Source organism: Cololabis saira, chromosome 18, assembly GCF_033807715.1.
Source record: "Cololabis saira isolate AMF1-May2022 chromosome 18, fColSai1.1, whole genome shotgun sequence".
Lineage (NCBI taxonomy): Eukaryota > Metazoa > Chordata > Actinopteri > Beloniformes > Belonidae > Cololabis > Cololabis saira.
The window spans coordinates 39,094,787-39,107,481 of record NC_084604.1 but is presented as its reverse complement, the minus strand read 5'-3'; the positions used below and the strand labels follow the sequence as shown (position 1 = coordinate 39,107,481).

General features: G+C 41.8%; 1 protein-coding gene across 2 annotated transcripts in view; it reads right to left on the bottom strand.

The window, feature by feature from the left end:
• Nucleotides 1-4,553: 4,553 nt before the first annotated feature.
• Nucleotides 4,554-12,695, bottom strand: part of LOC133464755 (hairy/enhancer-of-split related with YRPW motif protein 2-like) — an 8,653-nt gene continuing 511 nt past the window's right edge. Inside the window, exons 1-6 of one of the 2 annotated variants that reach the window (XM_061746925.1) lie at nt 12,499-12,695; nt 12,244-12,382; nt 10,926-11,013; nt 10,751-10,834; nt 9,347-9,428; nt 4,554-5,909 (exon numbers count right to left, since the gene is read on the bottom strand). The exon at nt 12,499-12,695 is cut by the window's right edge and continues 35 nt beyond it. In XM_061746925.1, coding sequence (XP_061602909.1) covers nt 5,440-5,909; nt 9,347-9,428; nt 10,751-10,834; nt 10,926-11,013; nt 12,244-12,305 — 786 coding nt within the window. In that variant the 5' untranslated portion in view covers nt 12,306-12,382; nt 12,499-12,695 and the 3' untranslated portion in view covers nt 4,554-5,439. The remainder of the gene's footprint in view (nt 5,910-9,346; nt 9,429-10,750; nt 10,835-10,925; nt 11,014-12,243; nt 12,383-12,498) is intronic. The other variant, XM_061746924.1, reaches the window with a different exon arrangement.

Sequence of the window (12,695 nt, the reverse complement as noted above, 5' to 3'; positions counted from 1 at the left end):
CACATGGACCGTTGTTGGAGCGGCTCAAAACAGTGACTGTACTGGATAATCCATCCAGGATTTTACGGGGTATTTCATTGAGTAATAATATGTTTTGAATGTTGAAAGCAGAGCCGCCTGGGAGATTTGCGAGGCCCTGTGCGAAATGGTTTTTCGGGTAGGATCGGGTGTCTATATGCGCAATTTTAACTCTCCAATTAGCAAAATACTGGATATCTTCCCCTGCCTCATCATCATCTCTTGCCTCGACGCGAGGCCCCACGGCTGCTGGAGACCCGGTCGGATCGGTGATTTTTGTAACAAATTTATCAAACGAGCCTTTCAGAGAGACATTAAACTCTTCCATTTTCTTTAGTTTTTTTCTTTTTTCATCCCCTGATGGAAATTTCCTGAATCTGTCTCGTTCTCTCGACATTGTGTGACAGTTTGTTCCAACTCCACCGTCTGGATCAGAGCAGCTTGTGTCTGCGCTTGGTCTGATCAGTTGTATTGAACAACAGACACGCGCATCATTGCACATATATTTATTGATATGCACAGACTAGTACACATTTAGGTCTGTAATGGAACGTGACTGTTGATATTTATAAGGGAAAAAACGAAAAAAAATGTTTTTGAAAAAAAAAAAAAAATTGAAAAAAAAAAAAAAACAAAAAAAAACGGCCCATAGCGCGAGGCCCCGTGCGGTCGCACGGTTCGCACACCCCTTGCGGCGGCCCTGGTTGAAAGTTATTCCATTCATTTTTTAATAAATGTTGATTTCTTTAACTTTGTACCTTCGATTGAAACGTATTAGAAACAGAAGTAATCTCCAGGTTATATAGCATACACTATGCTATATGCTTCCTTCCAGTATTGTGCCAAATAGTGTGTAAACGCCATATCTTGCACAGTGTTTCCCCTAAAAAATGTTTCAGGCCCGGTGGTTCCACCGAAGAAACCCTAAACAGACGAGGCGCGTGGGAGGACGTATTGGACATGTATTATTCGCGATTATGTAATTAGAACGATGTTAAAACGTGAAAATCGTAAAATCGATTTTTCCAAAAAAAAAAAAAAAATATTATTTATTTTTTTTTTTTTTCCCTTGTCTGCACACATATTAATGATTGATACCATATTAATGATTGATGGAAATACCTCTCAATACCTGCGACAAGTGCCCCATGGGAGAGGCTCTTTAGTGTAGGAGGGGGCGTTGGAACCATGGTGATATACTAACATGGGAGAGGCTCTTTAGTGTAGGAGGGGGCGTTGGAACCATGGTGATATACTAACATGGGACAGGCTCTTTAGTGTAGGAGGGGCGTTGTAACCATGGTGATTTACTAACATGGGCGAGGCTCTTTAGTGTAGGAGGGGGCGTTGTAACCATGGTGATTTACTAACATGGGAGAGGCTCTTTAGTGTAGGAGGGGCGTTGTAACCATGGTGATATACCAACATGCCACCGCTAGACCGGCTCGTGTTCCTTGCAAAAAACTTGCAAATGTGAATATCAAATGTAATGAGTGACATTCCACACCTCTACCTCCTTCATGGGTTGCATTATTATTTAGCATGCAAAGACCCAGTTTAGTTTAATTAGAAAATGTCTTGTTTTATTTCATTGGAAATATAACTTACTGTATGTTTGCAAGTGCTGATTTGCTGATTTTTTTTTTCAGAGATAAAACTTTATATTTTATGATATTTTTTAAAACTTTTTTTCAACTTATTTTACAGAGTTTTGCACTTTATTCATTCATTTTTGGTTTAATAAGAGCAAAGTTTGCACTTAAAGCCCAATGGGGCAAATGTTCAATAAAAAAACAGCATATTTGAAATAATTTCTTTGCCTTTTGTCAATTCACAAAATAATCGTAATCGTAATCGAAAATCGTATTTTGAGAGAAAAAAATCGAGATTTTATTTTTGGGCAAAATCGAACAGCCCTAATAAGGGCTATTTTGCATATTTGAAAGCCAGTCCTCAGTGCAAATCTGTTAATAAATGGGGTTGTACATTTTTTTGCATGTCATTACTGTGCTATGAGGTTTGCACACACTACATGCAACGCTTTAGTGTCTCCAGCCCAAACACTCACATTTTAGAACATATTGTGGCCCGTGAATCAAAGATTTTCCCCTCCCCTGGTTTAGGGTGTCCGGATCAAAACCTTCAAGAATCCCTGGTGGTCTAATGTGGTTCTGGTGGACTTGGACCGTGGTGGTCCAGCTAGGGTCGCCACCCGTCCCGTAAAATACGGAATTGTCCTTTATTTGAGAAGAAAATGTTGCGTCCCGTATTGAACTAATACGGGACGCGATTTGTACCGTATTTTCATTAACTTTTACACCATATTCTAGTTGAATTATTGAAATAAATTAACTTTTACACCATATTCTAGTTAAATTATTGAATTAAGTTAACTTTTACACCATATTCTAGTTGAATTATTGAAATAAATTAACTTTTACACCATATTCTAGTTGAATTATTGAAATAAATTAACTTTTACACCATATTCTAGTTGAATTATTGAAATAAATTAACTTTTACACCATATTCTAGTTGAATTATTGAAATAAATTAACTTTTACACCATATTCTAGTTGAATTACTGAAATCAATTAACTTTTACACCATATTCTAGTTGAATTATTGAAATAAGTTAACTTTTACACCATATTCTAGTTGAATTACTGAAATCAATTAACTTTTACACCATATTCTAGTTGAATTATTGAAATAAATTAACTTTTACTCCATATTCTAGTTGAATTATTGAAATAAATTAACTTTTACACCATATTCTAGTTGAATTATTGAAATAAATTAACTTTTACACCATATTCTAGTTGAATTATTGAAATAAATTAACTTTTACACCATATTCTAGTTGAATTATTGAAATAAATTAACTTTTACACCATATTCTAGTTGAATTAATGAAATAAATTAACTTTTACACCATATTCTAGTTGAATTATTGAAATAAATTAACTTTTACACCATATTGTAGTTGAATTATTGAAATAAATTAACTTTTACACCATAGTCTAGTTATTGAAATAAATTAACTTTTACACCATATTCTTCACCTGTAACTATATTATACATCTGGGCTGATGTTACATACGTACATAGGAGGATATTTCAGTTGCTAATGGTTGTCTGTCTGTACAGTCACGCAAGTTCAGTGTTATTAAAGCACTTTAAATTTTAAATCAAAGCATTTTGTTTTTTCATATAAAATAAACACATTTTTATTCAGTTTAGAAGTTTTAGGGCTTTTTTTTTTTTGCTCCTGCGCTGCTGAAATCAGGGCGTCCCTTATTTCTATTTCTGAAAGGTGGCAGCCCTAGGTCCAGCAGAACCGATCCGCTCTCATGTGCTGGGCTCTGCTGCCCTCTAGTGGCCCGTTAGGGCAGAACCTCCAGAAACCTCCAGAACCTCCAGAACCTCCAGAACAACGATGAACAAAGTCAAACCTTTATTTCAGTCACAACAAACACAGTTAAAATCAGGCAGGTCCATCACCACGGCAACGCTGGACTCAGCAGGTCCATCCCTCCGTCCTCTATCCATTACCACCTGCAACATGAGTGTTACACTCGCACCCGCTCCCGCAAAACTGACAATCCCTGCCCCCACAACAATAGAGATGATGATTTAGTGTCTTCTCCCGTCCCGCAAGAGAAACGTCCAGACAAATCTATCTGATTTAATGTTAACATGATCATTGTGGAGTTTGATGGATAATTGACAGTTCATAGGTACCTGACTGAACGTCAGACTCAAATCCATCATTGTCATCACAAGCTTTTTCACCTTTCGCCCTGCATCAATTATGATTGAGGTTATAACAACGAGAGTAGCTGTGAGTGGCTCAAATAACACTAATAAATAACATGAAAAAAACAAAGTTAACGAATTAAACGAATTAATTTAACAAATGAATCGCTTGGCCATTACATTACTGTGGAGGGAGAGAATGTTTCTGACCGACTTCTGGTTCCAATCCCTCGTCTCTTCCAAGATTAATTTAAAATACTTTGTCAGGCACAGTCAGGCATAACGTTAAAGCTCCTTTAAGCCAAAATACACTTAATATCTTACCAAAGTGAGTCCGTTTCATTCAACACTCTGACGTGCTTTCTCTTCAAATGCGTTACCAACGTGCTCCGTGATTAGCAACGTCTACGGTGGCCGAGACCCGCCATTGCTGCAAATAAAAGAAACGCTGCAAATAAAAGAAACGCTGCTGCAAATAAAATAAAAAAACGATGCAAATAAAAAAGCCACATCAGAAGTGAATTACCGGGGACTATTTTTGCTGATGCACCGATGTTTTTTACGTGAGAGGAGAAGAAGAAGAACAAGAGGACGTAAGTGAAAAGGAAGAAATAAGAAGAGCGAGGAATAAGAAGAACAACGAACGAGAAAATAAGTGAAAAGGTTAGTGTTCAACGTCGCTACGTGTCATTTTTAATGTGCAACACCGGTGCATCAGCAGAAATAGTCCCCGGTAATTCACTTCTGTTGTGGCTTTTTTATTTGCGTTGTTTTTTTATTTTATTTGCAGCGGGGTTTCTTTTTGTTTGCAGCGTTTATTTTATTTGTTAAGCGTTTATTTTATTTGCAGCGGCGTTTGTTTCTGTTTGCAGCGTTACTTTTATTTTCAGCAATGGCGGGGCTCGGCCACCGTAAAGGTCGGCTTTGCAAACCTTGCAAGTATCTTTTTATTCTCCGTATCGAGGCTAAAATGCTCCCAAACTTTTGAAGTTTTGTTACGTGCAGCTTGGGCTGTGCGATTAATCGATTTTAAATCTAAATCGGATTTATTAATCACAATCGATGTTAAAAAAGGAAAATCGGAAAATGGATTTTCCTTTTTTGCAGCTGCATTACAGACGGAGCTCGTCTAGTCTTTGTTTGGTCAAGAAAATTGTAAATGTTGTCACTTTACTAAACTCAAGGAGGATTTACAGGATCTTTCAATTGCACTTCATTCCCAATAGGGACATTTGTTTGCAGTTTTTCTTTAAAAATGAAGATAAAATATTTGAAACAATTTATTCAATTGTCTTTTGTAGTTTTACCAAAAAAATCGAAATCGAAAATGGCGTTTTCAGAGCCGTACGTGCAGCTGCTACAGGACGCCGTCATTTTTGTTTTACCGCTACCGCTCGGCAGAGACGCTATCGTGCTGCACGACTCTCAGCAGAGATTGTATTGAAATGAGACGCCTCACTCCGTTGGAAAAACACGTCTGGAGACAATTGTCGACAATGGAATTCATTGTCGACTATTTTGATTATGGATTTTTGTCGCCAACGTGGACCAATCGTTGCAGCTCTCTATTCTCCAGGTCTCCGAACAAGCGGTGAGAGTTTAGTCGCCAACGTTAACGAGTTAGAGGATCTTCCGGTCCCGAGGTTAGCGGCAGCGGCGGCGTCAGAAAGCCCCGACCTCGGTGCCCCAGGGCCGGTACGGTTTACCGCCGTGGGTCTGGGGGGCCGGGCCGGGGGGGCCGGCGGACGGGGGGAAGACGGGGAAACCCCCGTGGAGGGCGATGGGGAACGAGGCCGACAGGGACAGGAAGGAGAGGGGGGCGGAGTCTGCCGGGGAGAAGGCGGAGCCCCGCTGGGCGTCGGGGGACGCCGGAGGAACCGGCAGGTACGGTGCTGGACGCAGCGTCGCCACGGCGGCCCAGTGGTGGGGGAGGACCGGGGGGGGCGGGGCCTGGTGCTGGAGGGCGGCGGCCGCCATGGCGGCGGCGGCGTCGCGCTGCGCGGCGCAGCAGGTCAGGTGGGTCAGGAGGCGGGGCCTCAGGGGGTCCCCGGGGTCCAGGTAGCGGGAAACCTCCGTCACACACTCCCGGAAACCCAGAGACAGGAAGTCCAGGGACAGGACGTCCAGGTGACCTGGAGACAGACGGGGGGACGGACGGGGGGACAGACGGAGGGACAGACGGGGGGACAGACGGGGGGACAGACGTGAGGACAGACGGGGGGACAGACGGGGGGACAGACGGGGGGACAGACGGGGGACAGACGGGGGGACAGACGGGGGGGACAGACGGGGGGACAGACGGGGGGGACAGACGGGGGGACAGACGGGGAGGACAGACGGGGGGACAGACGGGGGGACAGACGGGGGGGACAGACGGGGAGACAGACGGGGAGACAGACGGGGGACAGACGGGGGGACAGACGGGGGGGGTGGGGGGGGACAGACGGGGGGACAGACGGGGGGACAGACGGGACAGACGGGGGACAGACGGGAGGACAGACGGGACAGACGGGGGGACAGACGGGGGACATACGGGGGGACACCTGTCACCTCAAACTCAAACTCCCAGCAGCCTTCACTCTGAGAAAAAACGATTGTTCCCAGACCCATTGTTCTCAATCCAGTTGTTTTCTATCTGATTTTTCTCAGTTCGATTGTTCTCAATCCAATTGTTCGATTGTTTTCAATCTGATTGTTCGATTGTTTTCAGTCTGATTGTTCGATTGTTTTCAGTCTGATTGTTCGATTGTTTCAGTCTGATTGTTCGATTGTTTTCAATCTGATTGTTCGATTGTTTTCAATCTGATTGTTCGATTGTTTTCAATCTGATTGTTCGATTGTTTTCAATCTGATTGTTCGATTGTTTTCAATCTGATTGTTCGATTGTTTTCAATCTGATTGTTCGATTGTTTTCAGTCTGATTGTTCGATTGTTTTCAATCTGATTGTTCGATTGTTTTCAATCTGATTGTTCGATTGTTTTCAGTCTGATTGTTCGATTGTTTTCAATCTGATTGTTCGATTGTTTTCAATCTGATTGTTCGATTGTTTTCAGTTTGATTGTTCGATTGTTTCAGTCTAATTGTTCGATTGTTCTCAGTGCGATTGTTCGATTGTTTCAGTCTGATTGTTCGATTGTTTCAGTCTGATTGTTCGATTGTTTCAGTCCGATTGTTCGATTGTTCTCAATTTGATTGTTCGATTGTTTTCAGTTCGATTGTTTCAGTCTAATTTTTCGATTGTTCTCAGTCTGATTGTTCGATTGTTCTCAATTTGATTGTTCGATTGTTCTCAGTCTGATTGTTTTCAGTCTGATTGTTCGATTGTTTTCAGTTCGATTGTTTCAGTCTGATTGTTCGATTGTTTCAGTCTAATTTTTCGATTGTTCTCAGTCTGATTGTTCGATTGTTTTCAGTCTGATTGTTCGATTGTTTTCAGTCTGATTGTTCGATTGTTTTCAGTCTGATTGTTCGATTGTTTTCAGTCCGACTGTTCGATTGTTTTCAGTCTGATTGTTCGATTGTTTTCAGTCTGATTGTTCGATTGTTTTCAGTCTGATTGTTCGATTGTTTTCAGTCTGATTGTTCGATTGTTTTCAGTCCGACTGTTCGATTGTTTTCAGTCTGATTGTTCGATTGTTTTCAGTCTGATTGTTCGATTGTTTTCAGTCCGACTGTTCGATTGTTTTCAGTCTGATTGTTCGATTGTTCTCAGTCCGATTGTTCGATTGTTTTCAGTTCGATTGTTTTCAGTCTGATTGTTCGATTGTTTTCAGTCTGATTGTTCGATTGTTTTCAGTCCGACTGTTCGATTGTTTTCAGTCTGATTGTTCGATTGTTCTCAGTCCGATTGTTCGATTGTTTTCAGTTCGATTGTTTTCAGTCTGATTGTTCGATTGTTTTCAGTCTGATTGTTCGATTGTTCTCAGTCCGATTGTTCTCAATTTGATTGTTCGATTGTTTTCAGTCTGATTGTTCGATTGTTTTCAGTCCAATTGTTCGATTGTTTTCAATCTGATTGTTCGATTGTTTTCAATCTGATTGTTCGATTGTTTTCAATCTGATTGTTCGATTGTTTTCAATCTGATTGTTCGATTGTTTTCAATCTGATTGTTCGATTGTTTTCAGTCTGATTGTTCGATTGTTTTCAATCTGATTGTTCGATTGTTTTCAATCTGATTGTTCGATTGTTTTCAGTCTGATTGTTCGATTGTTTTCAATCTGATTGTTCGATTGTTTTCAATCTGATTGTTCGATTGTTTTCAGTTTGATTGTTCGATTGTTTCAGTCTAATTGTTCGATTGTTCTCAGTGCGATTGTTCGATTGTTTCAGTCTGATTGTTCGATTGTTTCAGTCTGATTGTTCGATTGTTTCAGTCCGATTGTTCGATTGTTCTCAATTTGATTGTTCGATTGTTTTCAGTTCGATTGTTTCAGTCTAATTTTTCGATTGTTCTCAGTCTGATTGTTCGATTGTTCTCAATTTGATTGTTCGATTGTTCTCAGTCTGATTGTTTTCAGTCTGATTGTTCGATTGTTTTCAGTTCGATTGTTTCAGTCTGATTGTTCGATTGTTTCAGTCTAATTTTTCGATTGTTCTCAGTCTGATTGTTCGATTGTTTTCAGTCTGATTGTTCGATTGTTTTCAGTCTGATTGTTCGATTGTTTTCAGTCTGATTGTTCGATTGTTTTCAGTCCGACTGTTCGATTGTTTTCAGTCTGATTGTTCGATTGTTTTCAGTCTGATTGTTCGATTGTTTTCAGTCTGATTGTTCGATTGTTTTCAGTCTGATTGTTCGATTGTTTTCAGTCCGACTGTTCGATTGTTTTCAGTCTGATTGTTCGATTGTTTTCAGTCTGATTGTTCGATTGTTTTCAGTCCGACTGTTCGATTGTTTTCAGTCTGATTGTTCGATTGTTCTCAGTCCGATTGTTCGATTGTTTTCAGTTCGATTGTTTTCAGTCTGATTGTTCGATTGTTTTCAGTCTGATTGTTCGATTGTTTTCAGTCCGACTGTTCGATTGTTTTCAGTCTGATTGTTCGATTGTTCTCAGTCCGATTGTTCGATTGTTTTCAGTTCGATTGTTTTCAGTCTGATTGTTCGATTGTTTTCAGTCTGATTGTTCGATTGTTCTCAGTCCGATTGTTCTCAATTTGATTGTTCGATTGTTTTCAGTCTGATTGTTCGATTGTTTTCAGTTCGATTGTTTTCAGTCTGATTGTTCGATTGTTTTCAGTCTGATTGTTCGATTGTTCAATTAAATTTTATTTTTAGCGTCTATTACAACAGAAGTTATATCTAGGATCTTTCCAGAGACCAGAACATTATACATTAACATAACATTATTGTTATTGTTGTCGATTGTTTGTGTTACAGCGCGACGGCGAGGCGGGAGGAGACGACCTCTGACCTGTGACCTCTGACCCCTGACCCACCTCTCCCCCCGGAGCTCTGACCCCTGACCTCTGACCCACCTCTCCCCCCGGAGCTCTGACCCCTGACCTTTGACCTGTGACCTCTGACCCCTGACCTGAGACCTGTGACCTGTAACCTCTGCCCTGTGACCCACCTCTCCCCCCGGAGCTCTGCAGCATCTTCAGGTGATCCACCGTCATCTGCAGGATCTCAGCCTTCTCCAGCTTAGCAGAGCCCTGTAGGACCAGAGGGGTCAAAGGTCAACACGCTGAAACTCCAATAAACACGGTGTTAAACTTATACAACTGTTACCAAAGACAAATAAACATGAAAGTTACAGAGGGAAGTGGAGGGTTTATGTCTCAGAGCTGTGGGGTCTTTAGATCCATGTTTGACTGGTGAAGGGTTGATGTTTTTACCCACAATCCACTGGTAAACGTCACAACTAGGGAGGACCCGGTACCAGTACGAGTACTCAGCCGGCCGGGCTTTCCTCCGCGGTTTAGTCTCATCGCAGGAACATCTACTGAGCATGTGCGGTGCTTCACCTGAACTGAGCATGTGCGGTTCTTCACCTGAAGCCGTCCGTGTGAAACAACATAAACAATCGGCCGCTAGGCGGCTAAGCTTAGCGTGGTGATGAGTGCGCCCGCGCACCGGCACCCCGCAGTCTGTCTTGCTTCTGTCGTCGTCCCTTATTTTAAATATGTCCAATTACTGACGTCCCGCTGCATTAATTGTCACTATCTTACCTGAAACGCTGCCAGTCTCACTCACGTATCACTCTCCTCCCACCACCACACTAAGCTAAGCCTAGCGGCTAACCGGACTGTAACAATGGGATAGTTTATGTTCTTCTTCTTCTTCTCTGTTTTATTGGCGGATCGTAACCAACTTTAAGGAACTACCGCCCCCTACTGTACAAGAGTGTAACATCATTTCATTTAGCCTGTTTTTTAAATTCTATTTGATTGTTTATGTTGTTTCACACGGAGGCTTCAGGTGAAGCACCGCACATGCTCAGTTCAGGTTTAGCACCGCACATGCTCAGTTCAGGTGAAGCCCTGCACATGCTCAGTTCAGGTGAAGCCCTGCACATGCTCAGTTCAGGTGAAGCACCGCACATGCTCAGTGGATGTTCCTGCGATGAGACCTCGTCGTACTGTGAGTTACGTGGACTGTTTAATAAAGTTCCCTGTGAGTAAGTGAATACTCAACCATCCAGGTTGTAGAATTAAGGAAGATAGAAGTTACTGAAACATGGAACAGCTGGCAGCAGCTACAGAGCAGCAGCTCTGTAGCTGCTGCTGCTCTGTAGCTGCTGCTGCTCAGCTCCAGGCTGCAGACTGACCCGGGGAACGTCTCCCCCTAGAGGCGCTAACCAGTAACTACAAGTATCAGTGCGTGGTATCGGAGAATTTTTGCGAGTACGAGTACGAATATATGAGGGCAGTATCGGTATCGGGGCCTCCCTAGTCAGAACCTTCACCACGGACCTGCTACTATGTTTTTACCCAGAATCCCCCCGGGTAAAAACATCAGAACCTTCACCACGGACCTGCTTCTCCAGGGTTGTGGGTACGAGTCTCCGCAGCTCCAGCAGGCTGGTGTTGATCCGGTCCCTGCGCCGCTTCTCGATGATCTGGAACCAGAAGAGAGTGAAGGAGGTCGTAACTCACACCCCCGTTACCACGGCAACGGCTGCACACCCCCGTTACCGGGGCCTCACCCACCCCTCGCCGTCTCTTCCTGGTCAGCTGGGAGCTGGAGGTCGGGGGGCCCAGCGGGGACGCCCTGGGGGACCTGGGGGACCTGGGGGACCTGTAGGGGAGACACCAGGGTCAGCTGGACTTCTAGACGTTGGTTTCACGGCCGTTAGTTTTTAAACCAAATCCGTCTGAACTTTCTTCTACTTTTGGGCCGTTGGTTTTACGTTTGGAGCCTGAACTACAGAAACACCTGGATGTGGCGGAGCGTCGCTGGTGGAAACTCTCTTTGGTCAGAGCTCCGGCGGTACCAGACCAGAACCTTTTAACTCGGGGTCATTGAAGTGAAAAACTCTCCATCATTATATATATATATATATATATATATATATATATATACTTCAACTATGAGAGACAGAATGGTGGAAAGAATCCAGGAAATCACATCGTAGGATTTTTACTGAGTTAATTGGTAAATTCCTGGGTAAAATAAGTATTTGGTTCCTACAAACAAGCAAGATTATATATATATATACACACAGGATGTTTCTTTCCCCTTAATAATAAAAAAAACCTTCATTTAAAAACTGCATTTTGTGTTTACTTGTTATCTATGTTTGATGATCTGAAACATTTATGTGCGACAATAAACATGCAAAAGAATAAGAAATCAGGAAGGGGGCAAACAGTTTTTCACACAACTGTGTAAATATATATATATATATATATATATATATATATATATATATATATATATATATATATATATATATATATATTTATACATATATATATATTTAACTTGTTTTCTTTTGGCTTGTTAAAACAATTTCAGGAAATATGAATTTAGCCCAGAGTATGAAGGAACAACGGGACAAAGTGACACCTGAAACGTTCATGTTGAGAAGAAAGTTTACAAAAACATATTAACAATAAAAGTTAGTGGGATAAGACCTGAAATATCTGGAGTTCTGCAGATAAAACCTGTCTAAAAAACCGTTTCTCTCAATCAAAAGTTGTCTCTGATTTAAGCTTAAACTTTAAATTGATGGGTTTTTTTTCTATACAAGTTTAAATATATACATATAATCTCATAAAATACAAAAAACACAAACACACACTTTAATTATGGGACATCTGTGAGAGAAGCCTTTTAAAATAAAAAGTGACTCCTCTTGAAACTGGTGACGACTTTAAAGGAACTTTGTGATCTTTAACCGTTTTATTCCTCAAACCTCTGCTGTCTAAAACCAAATGGGGTATAAAAAAAAAAAAAGACAAAGAAAATAAAGTAAAGCCTCTAAATCAGCCTGGAAATGATTGACTTTTCCAGTGCTCCGCTCACCCTGAACAGCCGCGGTCCTCCAGGTCGCTCCCCGACCCTCCGTCCTCACGAGGCCGCTTCATGGTGCGCTGCGCCCGGCCACGGGTGGCCGTCGGCCCCGGGGGAGGTCGCTGAGCTCCGGAGCGGGAAAATCCTTCCACTGAAGAAAAAAAATATATAATAACAGTAATATTATACTAATAATTAATTAATTAATTACACGTTTATTTTTCTGGTTCCTTGGACGTGTCGGTGATGGGGAACTTTAACCCCCACCTGAGCTGCAGGTGCCGCGGACCAGCGGGGATTCAGGGGAAACTTCAACCACAAATATTCATCAAAATCGCTTAATTAATGAGAGAAATCTTCAGTCCGAGAGTTTGTAAAGTTAAAAGTTGGTTTGCTGAGAAGAAAAAGCCATAAATCCATGAATTTAAAAAAGTAACTAAAGAGCAGCAGCGCGTTTGTCCTCC